Here is a 19,315-nt window from a genome sequence, read left to right as displayed (position 1 = left end):
ACGGCAGCAGAGTGCAGCACACGCTACGGATATGTGATAGAGAAAGTAGGCATCGACAGAAAGCAGACTGGTCCAGCAGTGGTCATAGGACAGGCTTCAGCTTCCAACCCGGGTCCTAGGTGCGCCGCGGGGCGCGCCGTCTCAGCAACTGCCACAAAGCAACACTTGTACCGCAACCACTCGCAATTGAAGGCCAACTTGGGCATTCCGCGCCAGACTTGCCGTGACGATGAGCGCAGGACTCCCACCTGCTCCCCAAGGGCAGCGTCTCTAGGCCCCCAGGTAATGCCAGCTCAACATAGGCCTCTATCTTCCTTCAGGGCAGGCAGGACCTCGTGTACTACTCCCACACCAACCGCTCCAGAGCGACCAGGTGCAGGGCTGGGGTTCCACACAGGCTTCGACCAGTGCTCAGCGAGGGTCCAAGGCGTCCGTCCGGTGCAGTCGCTGCCTCAGTAAGGACCACAGACCTAAAGTATTGGAGGTAGCTTTCCAGCGCTGCCGGCGGGCGCCACAAAATGGCGGGCCTCAATCAATCCCCGTCTTCCCCGTCCGTCCAACCACAGCAGCGCAGCGCCGGAGGTCACCAGCAGGCATCCGCAGTCTGCCTCCACCTCAGTTCATAATATATCCGGCTCCGCCGGGAGAGGATAGCCCGCAGTTCCCCCCAATTGAGGTCGCGGCACGACCCACGTCTAGGCCGGAGCCGCGGGCTAAATTTTTGCGAGGCCCGCAAGTCCGGCGATCGCCTCCACAGAGGGCCCCTGACGCCTCACCTCCTCTCAGGGATATACTCCGAGCATCGGAGCACTTCCGAAGAATCAGCGGGTGTTCCGTGCCGCGTCGCAAGCACCAGGGCCGCCAAGCATTCCTCCGGTGTGCAGGATTTGACAAAGGATCTTGTCTCGGCCGGCGGAGCGCGCTCAGTAGGCGGCCATTCCGCAGCGCGGCAGATCACGCCCCCACTTACCATTCAATGTTGAGGCACTTTTTGACATCAAGGCATCTGAAATCAGAGGATGATTTGACGTTTCACAGTTGATCTCAAGACTATTGACACATTCTCCATTCACTGATTCACCATCAAGTTTCTTGACAGTGGGGGACATCTGCACCTTCTAGCATGTTCTTGTTAGAAGCATAGCATTTTGTTGGAGCCTTCCTATACTGTAGTTTCTGTAATTAAGGAAACACTCCAGCACCAGGACCTCTACCGGGGCTATTGGAAAAAGCAGTGTATTTGTCACTTCTGCAATGACTGAATCTGCCGCTCATCTGCTTATAAAGAAATGGTGACCTCCACAAGACCCAACATTGCTTCAACTAGATCTGAAGCCTGATTTGGGGATAGTTTTGTTTTTTCTAAAAACATCATGCAACAGGTCTTGATGCATCTACTCTACCAGATAGAGGAAGCAAAAGAATGGATGATGCTTGTTGCTGGGCAGCTACAACAGGCCCCATAGCTGCCAGTGCCATGGCACCCTCTTAGAGAGGTCTGACTATTCCTTATGGAAAACAGTGCAACGGTTTGCAGAAAAGCTTCACAGGGAGCATAGAGAAGACTCCAAATAGGTGTTGCTGCAAAGTTTCCTGATAACCGGGTGATAAGTGCAGTCATTGACTCTGCAGAGCTGATCTTATTTATTTATAAAGTTTTATATAGCACAAACTTGATCCCGAGGGATATCGGAGCGCTTTACAATTTGAGGGAAAGGAAGGTAACAGATCACAACAAGAATCAAATGGGGAATCTAATAGGCATTGAATCATATAGTGCACACATAACCGATCCTTTATAAACCTGGGGTAACGAAGAATGAGCTAGTCGATGATACATAATGACATAAGGGGAGCAAATACAATAGTAATAAACAGGATTAATAACCAATACTGTAGTATTTCCGATGCGATTAGAGCTGATAATCGACCATCTTGTTCAGGTAAGAACTTATTTATGAGGAATCTTTTTGCTTCCAGTTTGAAAGCAACCTTGGAAGAGATTCTACGAATTTCCGGACAAAGAGAGTTTCAAATTTTTGGTGCAGAGCCAGAGAAGGCTTGTTGGCATGTTCTCTTTTTGCGGAAGATATGAGGTTTCAAGAGGAGGGAGTTAGCACTCCTAGACGGTCTCCCCCCTCCGGATAGTTCTAGCTTTTGCGCAAGGTAGTTGGGGGTTTTGAAGTGGAGGGCTTTGTGGGATAGGCAGGCGATCTAAATTGAATTCTAGCTTCATAGGGCAGCCATTAGAGATTTTAAGACCGGGGAGATGTGTGCATTTCGCTTGGTGCCTGTGATATATCTGGCCGGCGCGTTCAGTGAAGCCATTAGGGGGGCCAAAGTGTATTTGGGGAGGCCACATAGCGTAGCACTGCCATAGTCAAGCCTCGGCAAAAGAAGCGCTTGGACCACTTGCTTGAAATCTGCTTGAGGTAGGAAAGGTTTGAGATTCCCGAGTGTTCTCAGAAGGTGGTTGGCTCCCCTGCACACGTTGCTAATATGGGTCTTCATATTCAGATGCTTATCCAGGGTGATTTCTAGAGATTTAGCCGAGTCAATAATGCGGGGGGGGGGGGGGGGGAGCAGTTGAAGGCGGTGAGTTGGTCCATCCAGAGGTCTATTTTAGGAGTATGTTTTGGGGGAGAAATGAGGAGGAATTGTGTCTTGGAGGTGTTTAGCAGGAGGTGGTTCTCAGTTAACCAGTTTTGGATAGTCAGTAGGGTGGAGTTGAGTGACGTGATGTCATCCGGGGAGGAGATTTTCAGAAAGAGTTCGGTGTCGTCTGCATACATGTGGAAGCGAATGTCCAAAGATTTTAGAATATTAGCTAATGGTTCCAGGAACAAATTGAAGAGAATGGGAGATAAGGAGGGCCCTTGGAGAACCCCATGGTGACTGGGGATGGCTGGGAGAGTGAGTGGTTAGCTTTAACTCTTTGGGACCTGAGCTGCAGCACGGACGAGAACCAATGCAGCACCTGACCAGAGAGGCCCATCCTATGCTCAAGAATGACTAGGAGGTTGTCATGATTGACAGTGTCAAAGGCGGAGGAAAGGTTGAGTAGGATAAGGAGGCAGGATTAATTTTGATCAAGCATCATTAAGATGTCATCCATCACATGAGTGAGAGCCGATTCCATGCTGTGCCCAATACGAAAACCAGATTGGTGTTGGTCCAGAAGATGGAAATTTTCAATGTGCGCACATAGTTGAGACTGGTCGCATTTTTCAAGGAGTTTGGCTAGTGTGGGGATACCGGAGATAGGTCGGAAGTTATTAAGATCTGTACTGTCAGCTGTAGGTTTTTTAAATAAAGGTTTTACCTGAGCCTTTTTTAGGCATTCAGGGATCGTGCCTTGTGACAGATGCATGGACGATCTTTGTCCAGAAGGAGGAGATTTCGTCCTTAATTGCTTTGAAGATGGTGGGTGGTAACGGGTCACTGAAGTGATTAGATGGGTTTATACTCCAAAGAACCTTTTTGATCTCATTTTTATTGAGGGGAATAAAGGTGTCCCAGGAAGCGTTGTTCTTGATACCCCAGCTATATGGTGCTGCCTTGTCTAGTAATGCCAGGGGGGGGGTGCAGGTACTTTGGGTAGCAATAGAGCCCTCCTGGTGTCCTGATCAATGTTAATAAGTCTAGTTTTCTCAGTAAAAAAGGCAGCCAGAACATCACATGAGGGAGGTCTGACTTCCGAAGCTGATCGGTTAGGGGCTTCCACCGATTGTTGTTTAACCAGTTCAAACAATTTCTTGGGTCGATTAGCCGCTTGGTTAAGTTGGGATCTGAAATATTCAGCTTTCGCTGTCTTGATTTGTTTGTTGCAATGTTGGTTTATTGCCATGGCATACATTTGAGGTGTTCATCATGGCTCTGAAATTGGATGCACAACTGAAATTTTTAAATCTGGCATTGCCAGATACTCTTTAGGGGGCCAGACAACTTATGGAATAAAAAATGGTTTGTGTAAACTAGAAAGCAGTTAAATGGGGTTGCTTAAAAAGTATTTGAAATTACAATACTAAGCAAAGAGCGTAGAAATCAACAGCAGAAGGTTCAGTCTTTCTCATGAGCGTACCACCAGCGATGACAGCAGCCTCAGGGGGTCACCCATCACCAGTGAGGTGGTTCGAAATCAACACCATCCAATCAGCCACACTCTTCCAACTCGTCAGGAAATCTAGCCATCCAGCTTCAGACAATGATTGACCCCCCGAACCCCGACACCACTCTGGTGTGTCGGTTTGTGCCTCACAGCATCTCAACGACTGGCAAAAATTTACAGGTAACAAGTGGGTGCTCACCATTATTCTAGATGGTTGCTCTTCTTTTCAACACATCCGCACCATCTGTTTCACCTGTGTACCATCTGGTTGACCTGCACAAGGAGATGGCTACTTTTCTGAAGAAGGAGGAAAAATAATATGTCCCCTTCCTCTAAGGTTCAGGATTTGTCCTAATCAGAAGCAGGGTCCCAAGAAGTATTTCATACACATCTTAAAATTGTGACCAGCAAACTGGATTGGGAGAGAGACTCTGCATGTTTGCACTCCGTCAAACCTTAACCTGCATCAGAAAAGGCACCTGGATGTGTGCAGTAGACATTCAAGATATGTATTTTTACATACAGCTTATGAAGATGCACAGGAAGGTTCTCTGTTTTGTGGTAGGATAAATATACTTCTATAATGCAGTTCTTCTCTGAAGGCTGAAACCCTCAGCACTAACCTTGTGAAAATATATGGCAGGATCTTCATGCCAAAATCTTCCCTACTACATTGTCTGGGCCAACAAAACAGTTGTCTACTTTTCAGTAGAAGGCTTGTGGACACCGAAGGAGAGCTCCTTTCAAATCGAGCTCCTTATTGCTCAGGGCTATTCAACTAGCTCTGAAGGACTTGTCATGTCTAACAACTGATCAAATTCTAATGCAGAAAGACCGCACAAATGAGATGCACTTTTTAAACGAACAAGATCGCACCAGATTATGACCGCTGTGTCTGGTAATACAGCAAATTTGGTAGTGTCTCTTAGCTAGACCCCTGATAATAAAATGGTTGGTCTCCCAGGAAAAAAAATCAACCAGTAGGTTTACTCAGAATATTTTTTTAAACAAAACCATGAATAATTCATAGACTAAGTTCTCTGATATGTCTTTTTAAACTGGTGGCTCCCTTAAGTAGACTCATTTGTAACCAATCAAAACACCAAATGCAAAAGATTCACCTCCAGGCGGGGGATAACGGTCCCCCAGGAAACCCCATTTTGATTAACTGATTGGACATTGCAGTACGTTTTTCCTCTCATCCCTCTGATTCCAGGAGTGCTATTCAAATTGTGAAGTTTTTTAAGCTACAGTGATCTTGATTGGCCCCATCTCACCAGGCAGTAATTGTTCAGTGACCTACTACAAATGTTGCTGAAACCGCACAAGTCTGCCATGCAAAACAAACCTGTTGACCAGATTATGTGGTCAGTTCTTTCGCCTGAGACCTTTGTCCTGAAATCAGGCAATATGGGCACCTGAACTTGCCTCTGCCTTTCATGGACAACTTGAAGGCAGCAAACAGAACTTTACCCAGGGCCTCCTCTGCTTTCTAGTGGAAAATATTTTTTTAGGATGCCAACAGCAAGGCTTTCATCCTATCGCCTGCCAAGAAGTGATTCTACCATACTTTGAAAATCTAACAAAGTCTAAACTGCTCATCTCCTCATTTAAAGTTCACATTGTATCTCTAATACTATACAGAAAAACACCTGACCAAGTTTCCTTTTTCAAAAATCAGTGATTAAGAACTACCATGACGGCTTAAAGAAAGCCAGTGGGCCAAAACGATCACCATCACCTCCTTGGAAGCTTAGACTAGTGCTTTCCAGTTAATAGATCTTATATTCGTGCCATCCATCAAGCTTCATTTGAGAATCTGTTCTAGAAGAGGGCCCAATTAGTCTGTCACGTCAGCCTCTCTTGTCAAACCCTATACATTTTTCAGATCTAAAAAGGTAGTCATGAAGACTTGCCTTTCTTTTTGTTACATATATTGGTCTCAAAGTTTCATAATAATCAATCTGTTTATCTCACAGTTTTTTCAGTAAACCAGCCATATAGTTGAGCGCTCTCTCCACTTATTAGATGTTACAGGTTTGCGTATTTAGACAAAACCAAAACAATAAGAAAATCTGATAAACTTTTCATTTTTAAGTCCAGTGGGTAGAGATCTAGCAACCTCAAAATGATCAATTTCACATTGGATTGTTTCTTCTATTTCTTACTGTTATTGGTTGGCCCAACAGAAAGACCCAGAGTCCAATTCAGCAGAGGAAAGGAATCAAATTTGGCTTGGTAAAGAAATATCCAGCTATCAGAAAATTGTATACTGTCCACTTGGAAATATCTTCACACTATTACACAACATTATTTACTCGATTCCGAGATGAGAGCTACCTTTAGAGTAGATCTAGCCATCCTTATGAATCCTTTTTCTTGCAATTCCTTATATAGTCATGCATAAACCTGTAAGTCTTGTTGTGCTTTATCTGTTATAGTCGAGAGCCACAAGACAGAAGGGTATTGCTGGCTGATTTATTCTAACAGTGAAAAAGTGCCTCTTTTTGCTTTGTCACTCTCATTTTCTGCTGACTGATGTTGCTGGTTTCTGCACACTGGGGCACTGCTTTCCAGACCTACTGCATGTGCTGTGACCTTTAAAACATTGTAAAATTGGCTAATTCTCAATTGACGTATTCCACTTTATAGTAAGGCCATAGTATATGGTGCAGGAAAATTCAACAGTGGCATAGAAAGTTAAATGCTACCTATGGACTGCAATCTTTTTTTAATATGCTGTCCACTAGAGTGGCAAAGAAAACATTGCTTCAGACCTCCATACTTTTAAATATTAAGTATGTTACCCCTAAGCCCCCAAGGTAGGATACCTAGTAATTTAAACTGATACATGTAAGAATTTGTTGTTGTCATATACTTTCAGTGCGTAGCCTACAAGCTGTTTTCACTGTTTGTCTATAGCTGTCCTACGAGAAAAGCTAAAGTTTGAAATATTATCATAACTCTATCTCCTTGTGAGACAAGCTACAAAATAATTAAAACACCAAATGCAATGTTTATTAAACATCCATTTCAGTGGTGAACTCCAATTTTTAATAAATACTTACCAAAAAAGACTTTGAGAGAATTAGACTTTGTGTTTTTGAACCTCCAGTAGGCTAATTACTATTAGCCTCCTGGCTGATGGCCCTGCCCATGCTTCCCCTTAATGATGTGTGAAAACTGCTTCTAAAGCAGAAACAATGACTTAGGCATTTTCATAGGAAGACCTTTGTGTGAGGTATATGACACTAATGTTTATCACTTTCAATGAAAATCCTACGACGTCGAAGAAATGGTTACTTACTGGAAGATATATTTGGATGTAAAGTGTTCCAGAGTCCCCTTACACAGTGGGAATGATTTAGTATGCAGAACATTTGCTATGTGAGCCCTGATACCGGACATTCAACTTCCAGCACTGCAATGACTACAAACACACATCAGCATTAACAGGCAGCAGAATACAGAGGACAGCAGCAGGGCATGAAGAAGTGAGCGGAGGTGCCCCTGTAAGGAGAGCAGGAACCCCTGGAAATGAAACAAAAGTTATGGGGGGGAGGGGAATGCCACCATATACTGGAAAACAAGTAGAGCTTGGGACTCCGTCTTAACATCAGGATTGTAGTTCATCCCTAAAATAAAGAGTAAAGAATCCAGTCTTCTATAACAAATACAGAAAAAAAGATACACAGTAAAATGTGGAAGGAAGCGTAAGAGAGATGGGGGGAATTCATTGCAGGACAAACGCCAGCGAATAGTGAGTCAGTGTCCTTCCTGTGGTGAAATGTTCTCATACCATATTAATCTATATCACTTCAGTGAGGAGCACTATGAGGCAGAAACAGGACTTCAAGTAAGTTACTAGTTCTGCACTTCCAGGTGGCCTCCGGGAATGCTAGAGTCCCTTTTCTTTGTACAGTTTACCTTAATGAAGAGCAGATATTCCTCTTTTGTCTTTCTTCTGATTTGTATATTGCTGTGCCAGGAGCCATTGCTTTTTTATTGCTATGGCTCCAGGAGGAGAGGGGACCTGGATTGTTCAGGGCTCTTTCCTTCCTAGGCACACTTCATGATCCTTTAGATCCAGAACCAGAATGGATGCTAGATCAGGATTCAAGAAAGCTTTGAGATGATGAAATACTCAAGTGGAACTTGGTTCAGTGCTGAAATAAGTTGCAGAAAAGTCCTCATTTAGGAAGACTACTTAGTTAGATAATTATGGGTCATTCTTAGTCCAGTAGAGGATGTTCAGGTCTCCTGGGAAAATGTCAGTAGGCTCAAACAGTGGACTAATGAAGCGGTATGTGCAGTGTTCCCTGAATGGTGGTGTTCTTTGGAGGTTGATAAATAACAATTATCTGTATTAATTTTAAAGGGAATGTTTCTATTTTTACTGCTAGGCATTTTAAAGCAGAAACCATTTTGGTGCCAATTTGTTTACAGGTGTAGAGCACGTCTTTCCATCAGGGTAACTGCACCTCTGTTCAGCCTCACCATTGAAGTGCTGTGTCCCCTTTAAATTGTGAGGATAAAATTGTACTCATTTATAGTGTACATCTGCTTGCTATTCCAAATGTATGTGTATGACACTCAAAACTCTCTGCACGATTTAAGCTAATTTATTATATCTATGTGCAGATGGAATACCTAACCCCAGCTAAATTGAGTAAAATGTCCACTGGATGTTCCCTTGGCGGAGGAAGGGGCTGATTTTATACACCACACACTGGACTCGCATTTAAGATATGAGTTGAGATAATGAATATGTGCTAGGATAGCTTTATTTCTACGGATCTGCTCTGAGCAACTCTTCAGGATTTCGGTTGTTTAGGTTACCATGCTGGTGAATTACCCAGCTCCGAATGTTATCCTTTTGGCTTTGTTAGTTTTAATTTTGACAATGATTGTCAGGTGCAAAAATGGAGAACTGCATTACAGAAAAAATACAGTTTGAACTTCAGAAGGCCGATGGGCCAGTTAAGCAGGCATGCACTAGAGATGAAACTCAGCTGACGCCCTAGGCAATCTTCTAAACCCAGGAGACCAGAGGTGGGCTTTCCTATTTCTAGAAATCTGCTTTGTGATGCTTTCCGGTCTTCTCCGGCTCCTAGTGTTGAAGCCCGTTTATGGACTATAGTAGCCCCCGATCACAAGGTAGTGCTGTTGAAGCCAATATGGTGCAGGTGGTGGATCCACCAGACTATGGTCTGCTGTACTGTGATTGGCTATGAACCAGTCCTGTGAATCAGTCTCCAGGCTGTACAACACCGGAGATAGTTTTGTGTTCTGCGCTTGTGGGTAGCTCATCGGATATCTTCTTTTTTATCATTCGGCTAACTCAAAGGATTGAGATTAAAATTTGGTATGGGGATGTTTGCGTGTCAAGTCTCAAGTCTTTCAGTTCACTTTAGCTAGGGTTTGTTGTGAGTGTAAGAGATATCTGTTGTGTTTGTGCTGCCTCTGGGCTTGGGACATGCATTTGCTTGAACTTTCTTTGCATCTTGCAGAGATTACTCAGTTACCATATGTAAATGGTAATGATGTTCAAGCAATAGAGCTCTATCACTACAAAAACTGGAGATAATACAATTAGTAACTTTTAATTTTTCATCTACAGTTAATAAGCTTTTGTTTTTAATTTCCTTGAATTTTCTCATTTTTCAAATATATCGAAAAATTCTTGTTTGCCCCCTATAGTTGTATTAAGCCTTTTTGATCTTTTACAGGATGCAGTCATTCAGAGCAGACAGTTCCCATTTCGATTTCTCTCGGCTTATAAAGTGATTCTTGACTTGGAAGAGCAGCATAGAAAATCAGGTAAGGTACAGTGCTTGCAACTAGTATGGCATATTCCAGGCTCCACTTAGGCTAAAGGTACTTCTGTGTAGTGGAATGGTGATGGGTGTGTGTGCACTTGTGTGGTAGTTGAGTTACACCCTGCAACAGGTGAAATTCTCCTGCACCCTATTGTAGCAAGTGGTCGTTCAAGGTTGGTGATACCATCTTCTTGATCTCTTTACTTGTCTCAGGTGACAACAGCTGTATTCATTGCCAGTATTCTCTTTTTTCACAGAGACACCCGCCTTATCCAATACTGCCATCCTGAAAAAGACTTTTAACATGATAGCCAAAAAGGACTCTAGCCTGAGTGGCCTCAAGACTCATAAATGGACTCGCAATGCCTTAAGAGCCGTCATGGGGATACCGTCAGTCTTTCAGCTGGTGAAGCGTGAGAAGGAGCTGCAAAAACGAATCAGGTACCCTTACTGGCTAATAAGTTCAGCTCCAATAGCAGTAACCCTAGCGTTAAATGTATGTATTACTCTGCGCTAATGATGGAGTGGACCTTTCCATAAATGATGGGTGCATTCATGTTCGATACACTCAGCTGCCAAACTGTTGCGCCAAATGCTTTACTGTCCCTAACCTAAGATTGTGCGCCTAACACAGTGGTAAAGTATTTAGAGTACACTATTATAACAAAGTCATTAGATCAAACTGTTTAAGAAACTTTAGACCAAAAACAGTGTTCTCATGGCAGAAGAATGCAACAAGAGGTAGAGACAAGCTAAAACTAATTGATAAAAATCATACACTTATGTAGCGTCTTTTCAGGTTTTCAAACATGAAAGTGAATGATCTGTTTTCTCAAACTCCAGTGACAAAGGTTTCCATAGTGTGTGTCACTGAATCATAAGTAATGTTACCTTGAACTGCCTCAGGGGACCCAGTGCCTCAGCATCTTTTGCACCACGTGACCCGGCGTGTCTTTCCCTTCACCCGCCAGCCCCCTTTTGCAGACTGCTTTTCCCGCCCTGCTGCTGCTATTGACTCCGCCGTCCCGGGAGGCCCGCTGGCTGGACTCTTGGGGGCGCAACATGTTCGCCTCGACCAGCGCGGCCCTGCGGGCCCTTAAGACCTTGTGTGTGCTGGCTAGGGCCTCCTCTTGTTTGTGGGACTTGGCCGAGTCTCTGGGATCTGCAGCGTCCCAGGAGTCTGGTCAGGTGGACTTGCGGCATCATGCACTGGATGACCAAGGTGACCCCCTCCTTAGAAAATCCTTCATCTTGAGGAACATGCCTTCCGAGACATTTGAATCTCCACAGTGTCACACATGGACCTACACCTTTAACTTTGAAAGCATTGCCTTCCACTGACAACCGCGTACTTCGCAAAGCAAATACAGAAGAACCCCGCATTCCGCCTTGTTATAGTTGTTGTAGTCACCCAGGTCATTGCTGTCCTGATGAGACCCTCATATTTCAATCGGGGTTCGAAACGCCTTTGACACAAACTAAGGACAGTCCCCAGATTCAAACACCAGACACTTTACCTGGTGCCTTTTCGTTGTTAATTTATCATTCTGGGCGTCCTTATATAAATATATATACCAATATACCTTTTTTAGTCACATCATTTGTCATTTCTTCTACTTGCTAGGTTATGGGTTTTTTCGCTTAAGGCTCTCCAACTTAGTTATCTTCTACTTTGTCACTACTCACTAAAGTACTTGTGTGGTTGCATATCGTGATCTATATTTAAAATAATTAACTCATTTCAGTTGAATTGAGTGTTTTGAAAACATACTAGTTACAGTTTGGGCATTAATCTTATTTTCACTTCATGCCTGACAGATATTATCTGTTTTATTGTAGTTTCTTTTGTCTGATTGAAATTACACAGGATTTTCCTGTACTATTAAACATTTCCAATGCAAGCCTCTCTAAGGGATTAAACCACTAATCCCCACCAATGACTTCAAAACTGTAGTTCAAACGTCGATTCTCTGGAATCTGGACTAAAGGCAGCTCTCAACTCTGCTGCTCACCTGGTCTCTTGTACAAGATGTTCTGACCACATCACTCCTGTCCACATTCAACTGGCTCTCCATGCAACCAAGGTGTACCTTCAAATTGGCCTGCATCATCCTCAAAACTCTACGCGAAGGCTCACCAAACTATCTCACAAATACACTATCTATCTCTGGGGGCTTCCGTTCCCTCGGATGTTCCAACTCAGTGTATGGGAATCCCTACCTTCAACAAATTGAGAACTCTGAAGCAATCCTTCTCAAGCGTTGTCCCAAACATCTGGAACGCCATCTCACCTGCCGTCAAGAAGATACCCCTCCATAACGCCTTTAAAATGGAACTGAAATTCATGCTTAATGACTCAATCAGACTCCAAGGTGTTATTGCTGTTTAAAATTCCATTGTAAATCTGATAATGTACTTTTCCAATGAGCTTTGTAAAGTACTTTGATTCCCCTTGTGGTCTGGTTTGTGCTACCTAAGGCTGCTGCAAATAAATACATAAATTAATTGAATCCATCAACACCTTTAGATTTTCTTAAAACACCTCTTTATTAGATTTCCAAATACTTATCCAAAACACAGCCAGTGCGTTTCATTCTGAAAGCTGGGATTTCTTCAGGGCTTCCTTATTTCAATAACTCTCCAATCCCTGGTATTGGGCTATCTTGTTTTTCTTTGAACTTCTGTCTACACCTTAAGGTTCCGCTAATGTCTACATGCCGTCCTTGGTGGCACGGGCAATTTTTCTGAACATATAATTTGATATAAACATTGTTGTGGGTACATCCTAGACACTTTCTGCCCTGTGTGTTGTGCATAGAGGTTTGAAGAAGTCATGATGGAATGCTTAGCAAGTCTTACATTATGACCCGGATCACAAGTAGGGTGGAACAGGGTGGGATATTTACCATCCCCTGTAAAAATTGATACCCAGAGTCAGATGTTTCCCAGGTGTGTTTATTCCCTGCTATTCAGAGTTCCCCACCTTGGAATCTGGCATAACATCCAGATTCAATATTTATCAAACTGAAATCCACAAGTGTTGTCTTTTTACCTGACCTTTCCTTGATACGTTTCTCCGAACTTTATCTGGCAAAATCTGTCAAAGGAAGACAGTAGGTTGCGATAATTATTGCACACGTTAGAATTCTGGTTGGTCTTCAACCCGCTACTTAAGAATGAAAGCCTGTGTCTCATCAGAGCAAGCTTTCTTTGAACCTTTCCCAGCAGGATGATGCCTTCAGACTCTCCATGTAAAAACGCCCCTTTTGTGCTGTCTAGTAAACATCTAAGATAGATTAGAAAGTCTAATCAACAATTTCCCAATAATGGTCCCACCAAGATAGGGTTGCTGTTTATCAAGTAGTCCTTTGGATTGTATTCTGTATAATACACTGCTACTATGAATACAGAGGACTCATTCATCAGAGCAAAAAGTTTTATTGCAGCCCTTCTTACAATTGTGTATGTTGAAGATATTTGCAGAGATGCTATCTCAAACAGATTGGCGCATTATCAAGGCACTGCTCCATATATTCTGACTCCTGTACAAGCTATGAGGTGGTTCTAGGGTCTGTGTCAAATCGTTTTACATGGCAGTTCTCTTCACCATCTTGATTTGAGGTTTGCATCCCCCCACTTGAGAGGTTAGGGATGAGCTTGCTGTTCTTTGCATTGGCCATGGCTAATAGGAAGATCTTTAATGGAAAAGCGAATGCAACTCTTAATGCTGGTTCTTCATCATGGGATTTTCATGAACACCAAGCCATCCTTACTGGAAAACACGGAGTCAAATCTGGTGGATAGCTGCAAAGTAAGATCTTAATGCTTCACTTAAGCTTGAAAATGAACAGGCGCCACAGCTGTGCCCTTCGGGGGTTGCTGTGTCAGCTTGAAGACCTAAGAGCATAGTGCAGGTTTTCTTGCTGTAAAGCTAGCCTATTTGCCCTTTTTCATTTTTTGATAAAAAATAAAATAAAAAAGCATTAGGAAAGCTTAGTGACTGCTTCTCCGTTATCTACAATATCAGTAACAGCTGTCCCTAGACTAGCAGCATAAATTGCTGGTTTATCTTTAAAGAAATGAAAGCTAGGCATACATTTAAAAAAAAGATTTTATTTTGTAGTGTCGAAAGATGAGTAGAGTTCAATATTGAAAGTTGTCCCTTCAACTGCAGGAACCACGCTGTTGTTAAACACTTATAACTAGGCTTTGTTATGTACATACATTGGATTACATTATGAATAAACCTTAGACGAAATGCAGAGGTTTGTTGCTCAGCCTCTCACTCTGATCTGACCATCTTCCAGACCTGCACTGTGACATCACACAGACTCACACTGACCTCATCACACTGTCTGAGCTGGTTGTTAAGCACACACTGGTATGTGGACATGCAGGGGAAGCAAGACACCACGTAGAGCCGCCCAGAATTCAGTGAAGATGGAGATATTGGATTGGAAGTAAGCAACTTTTCCCTACCCATCATGACACAGCAACAATGACACACTGAAATTATTATAGATTATTCAGCAATACTTTGTTATTGCAGTCATAGCAGGCCTTCATTATACCAGTTTGGCTAACATAAGCATAGTCACTGCTGTTAACAGCTCTTCTGAGAAAGGTGTGTCTTCATTCTTAAGCCTTCTAAAATTAGTCAGTGCACGAAACTGGACATAATTGAGTGAACTTGAGAGATAGTCTTGCTTTCTGGTCCTTCAACAAATCATTAATATGTTCACCAAATTTAAGGGGGACTCTGAGAGGATTTATTGGGGTCAACAACCCCTACTCAGATGTAGAAAGTCTGATTATTGTTGGGTCTTCATTTAACTAGTTGGAGGTTTGCAGGACATGAAAAATACTTGAATTTTTGCTTAAAGAAATGCGAACAATGAAACCAAGCAGGAATGACCAAATATACTTTTCCTGGGAGCAGAAAGAGGAATTGCTAATTCCATGTTTAAAATTATCCTCACAAGAAATTCTCAAGCAAAGGTTATAACCACTAATGAGTACAATATACATGTAAATAATATTCAAACCTTTGACTGAAGCGTTCCCAGTTGGGCGCAAATCAGTTATTTGGTCAGATTTGTCTTGGTTTGATCCCCTGCTTTGCATGTATATGCTTTAGTGTCAAACACATGCACACTCTTGATGTGGAATGGGTATGAGAAGATCTCCTGAAGAAAGACTTAGTAGGATTTGCTGCAGTTCTTTGGAGGCCCTGCCACATGTATCATGTGAATGCCCACATCAGTTACCTGAACTGCAATCATTCATGACGCACAGCGTCTGACCTAGGAAGGATTTAGAGCACTCTCCCGCCATTCCCATCTGTCACCTTTGTCATCTTCAGGCACTGTAGCAGAATCTGGGAGTCCTGAGTGTTGAAGTCGGTTGGCTAGTATAGCAGTGTGAGCAATACACACCCCTCTGATTTTGTCCTATAATTAGTGGCCTCTATAAAGGCTGCCCATCATGTGGAGACAATTCCCATTATCTATTCACTTAAATTATTTTGTAGCATTACTAGCTTTTGTATTAATGTTGATACCACTACTTTCTTTAGTGGTAGCAGTGCTCCTTGCTTTATTGTTGTAGGCACTCGTTGCTTTAGCCTTGGTGGTGCTCATTATTTTGGTGTTGGCAGCAATCCTTACTGTTGACAGTACCTCTTTGGTTAATAATTGTGGTGCACCTCACATTACTGTGTGCACTGCTTGCATTGTTGACACCGCTCCTTGCTTTAGTGATGGCAAAGCTCATTGCTTTACTGTTGCCAGTACTCTCTGTCTTAATGGTGATGGTGCTTCATGCTTTGTTGGCTGCACTCCTTGCGCCACATCTTTTATTAATTCCTCTTATAAGTGCCAAAAGCCTCCCTTTGTAAATTGGAACTGCCCTCCATGGAATACATGTTGTGTGCATAAACATTAGGTGCACTCTTTGCTTTAAGTGTTCTCAGTACACACAGCATTACCATTGGCAGCACTTACTCAGTCAGCGTTTGCAGAGCTCCTTCCATCAGTATCAGTAGCACTTCATAGTTAATGTTAGCAGCACTTCGAGCAGCAACAGGCAGTTATAATGTGGTTGAAGATCACTAGGTTACTTTGGAGATATCAGAATTGCAAGATCCTTTTCTTTGGGCTCCATGCAGCCCCATGGATATTCACCTTTTTGCCAGTGGCGCTAGCAGCCAGTCCTGTAGGCCCTCTTATTTATGGTAGTCTCAGTTGGGCAGCTCTAGTCCTGACTACTTAAATTGAGTTGCATATTTATCATCACTGACACCATTCCCTCCCAAGCTATGGTTTTCTCTCCCTTGGGAAGGGTGAAGGGCCTGTGGGCCACTTGGCCCCTTATCAGAGCCATCAGATTACAGAATTCTTTTTTTTAAGAACCCCCTACTTAATGCCTACCTGTATACCCATAGCTCATGTGACCTCTCCCAGAATGACTGAAAATCTACTGGAGCTGCATTAACCTCAGGATTATGAAGCAGTGTAAATGCAGTGAATCGCCGTCGCATCTGCCCTTTATCCAGCCCAAACCTGGAGGTTGGGTCATATACATATCAACAACACGGAATACCCCTGATGGAATCACCTCACCAGTAATGTCACTTCTGTCTAAATAAATTGCAGTGGGGTAATCAAATATTATAAAAAACATCTCAAAATATTATATTCAATACTGAATCAAAAAGTATCTATAGTGTAGATGGTTGTGGCTCTCCCGTTGCCCCCACCTCCCCCTTGATCATCCTCATTTAGCACCCGAGGGTGGAGTATGTATTGTGTGGTCCCCCGGCGGTGGCAAGACGCCCTTTTTCAATGGTTTCCGCCTTGTTTTTTGGTGTTATTTTATTTTTTCTTCATTTGTTTGTATTTCTAAAATGTATGTATCCTGATAGCCTCTGAGGTGCACTCAGTAACTTTCTAATTTGGCTGAGCCCCAGGGGGCCTGTTACTGCCTTGATGTTGATGACCATGTATATATTAGCGGCCGGCCCTGGTGGTTGTAGGCCCATGTTTGTATTGAATTTTTTATGCACAATAAAGGTTTTCGCAAAAAAAAAAAAAAGTATCTATAGATGATACTAAACAAAGACAAATGACAGCCTACACATACATAATTATTAAAAAACAATATAAATGTAAATTCTAAACGCATAACTTTAAGGAATGCGCTAATATTAAGTCCATTGAATACTATTTAAAGGTAATTATACATTAGATTGCATTATAACTGTAGCTTAATCAATGAAAAAAAGTCAACCTTTTGGCCTCATTAGTGATTCAACAGGACCATTTACAGGACTTCTGTGATAGCCTCAAAGCAATGAATGTATTGCTGCTGAAGTAAAATTGTAACATCATAACATACCCTTATTATCAAATTCCAATGTAACATATATCAACACACATTCCTTATATAATCACATTACTTTAAAACAAATATACCTCAAACAAATGCTCTAATAGATGGTTTAATTCACCATCCAGTATAGTAAGTGTTCAATTTTGCTTCTGTATTTGTATATACTTTATTCATTTTAGTTTTTGTTTTTTTACATCTTTTTGTTGGCATTTGTATATATTGTTAACATACAATTATTACAATTACGAAGTATAACAAGAACACAGTCATTACTATCTATTTGGATTACATCTGGTATATTCTTTCAGGTGCTTCCTGTGAGGTAAAGGTTAGTTTTAAGCTCAGTATCGCATGCAAAATCAGTTGGATGGAAAATAGTTATTTCTGCTGGATACAAGTATCTTTGTAATATTCCCTTGCTATTACCCCTGATTCAGTGGGGGATCGTTGAGCATCTATTCTTTGCAATTGGTTGTTAATATACATGTCGTTATTGTCTACATTTCCATCTCTGCAATATACCCTCAATCATTTCTTAGCTGATAAAACATGCCACTTAAAAAGATAAACCATATAAAATAAACCTTCAACTACAACTAAGTTTAAACCACCAGAAGGCTACATATTCAGCGTGTCAGTATAATTTAAAGAACTTCCATAAGTCTTCGAGAGGGGGGGGGGGGAAACGAGGTCTCGACGCGGTCGGGGGAAAAAGAGGAGTCACAATGCCTAGGTGAATATCTCTCACTATCCTTCAGAGTCGGTTGAAGTTGGAGTCTGATCCGGAGCATGACGTGCTTCCCATATCCCCACCATATCAGCCCAGGGTTCTGCCAACGGTTTACCCTGTTTTGTGATCCTATCTTCTCGAAGCAAAGCTTATTCCTCTGCTCTAGCTCAGCGTGTAACATCCTCCTCCCAGGCCACCACCAGCGGGGTGTGTTTTGATTTCCAACCAACAGCTATCCTTCTCCTGGCCAGGATAAGAGCCAGATCAATAAACCTATGTCCTTTTTTTAGTGGCTTGGGTCTTGGGAATAAACCCAGCAGGCAAATCTCTGGAGAACACGCAAGGGATCTAGAGAATACACTTAAGTATGTCGAAAACTGTGCCCCAGAAGTCCACTAGGGTCCCACAGGACCAAATCATATGGTCAAAGTCTGCATCTAATTGTGAGCACCTAGCACAGGCCTGGTCTTCCCTGCCATATACCACATTTAACCTGTGTGGGATAAGATAAGTTCGATAAAGAATGTTAAATTGTACTAGCTTAAAAGCTGCATTCCTTGATACCTTTTTTGAACTGCTCAAGACCTTTCCCCATTCCTTCTCATTTAGTTGTCTATTTAAAGTGTTCTCCCATCGCTCCAGTAATGTAGGCAAGGTTTGTGGTGCTAGTGCCCTTATTGCCAGGTACAACAATTTTAACAAATGCCCTGCCGAACCCAGAGTCAACAGTGCCTGTAGGGCTGGATAAGTACCCGGTTCATTTCCTGCTATACCCCATAATTCTGTCATCGCTCCTCCGATTTTATAGTAATTTAAAAATTGCCCTGGTGGGAGTTCGTGATATTCTAAAAACTCCTCCAATGGTAGCAATTCGCCATCCCTATAACAATCGCCAATTATCTGTATTTCCGCCTCTTCCCAACCCTCCAATTGTCGACCAGTAAGGGGAGGACCCCTTCCCGCCTGGGGGATACCCGTTAGTGGAATACTTGGTGTATAGAGCAGGGTTCTCTTGGAACATGCTGTGCATCTGTCCCAGCAGGTCACCGCCACGGAGAGCAACACCCCCACGTGTTTAAACTTTTGGCGACGACTAAGCAATTTACGGAGCAAAGTCGCGCGTAAAGCACTAGGGGTGAGTGATAATGTAGTCAGGTCTCTACCCTCCAACCATCTCGCAAGCCATTGAAGCTGGGCCGCCAGATAGTAAGCCTCAAAGTTTGGGGCCCCCAGTTCTCCGCCTGCCAACAGGAGTTTCATGGTCTGTAG

The 19,315-nt window shown here is 42.8% G+C and overlaps 1 protein-coding gene across 7 annotated transcripts in view; it reads left to right on the top strand.

Moving 5' to 3' along the window:
• LOC146811566 (telomerase protein component 1-like) overlaps positions 1–19,315 on the top strand; it is a 1,575,504-nt gene that overhangs the window by 249,188 nt on the left and 1,307,001 nt on the right. For all 7 annotated transcript variants that reach the window (XR_014966741.1, XM_085618541.1, XM_085618539.1 and 4 more), the window contains 2 exons: positions 9,838–9,928; positions 10,185–10,368. Coding sequence is in view for 6 of the 7 variants with exons in the window: in XM_085618541.1 (XP_085474667.1) it covers positions 9,838–9,928; positions 10,185–10,368 (275 nt within the window). In the remaining variant the exon portion in view is untranslated. The remainder of the gene's footprint in view (positions 1–9,837; positions 9,929–10,184; positions 10,369–19,315) is intronic.

This window comes from Triturus cristatus, chromosome 7 (genome assembly GCF_964204655.1).
Source record: "Triturus cristatus chromosome 7, aTriCri1.1, whole genome shotgun sequence".
In the NCBI taxonomy this organism is placed as follows: domain Eukaryota; kingdom Metazoa; phylum Chordata; class Amphibia; order Caudata; family Salamandridae; genus Triturus; species Triturus cristatus.
The sequence above is the reverse complement of the archived record's forward strand: the minus strand, read 5'-3'. Positions and strand labels throughout refer to the sequence as shown.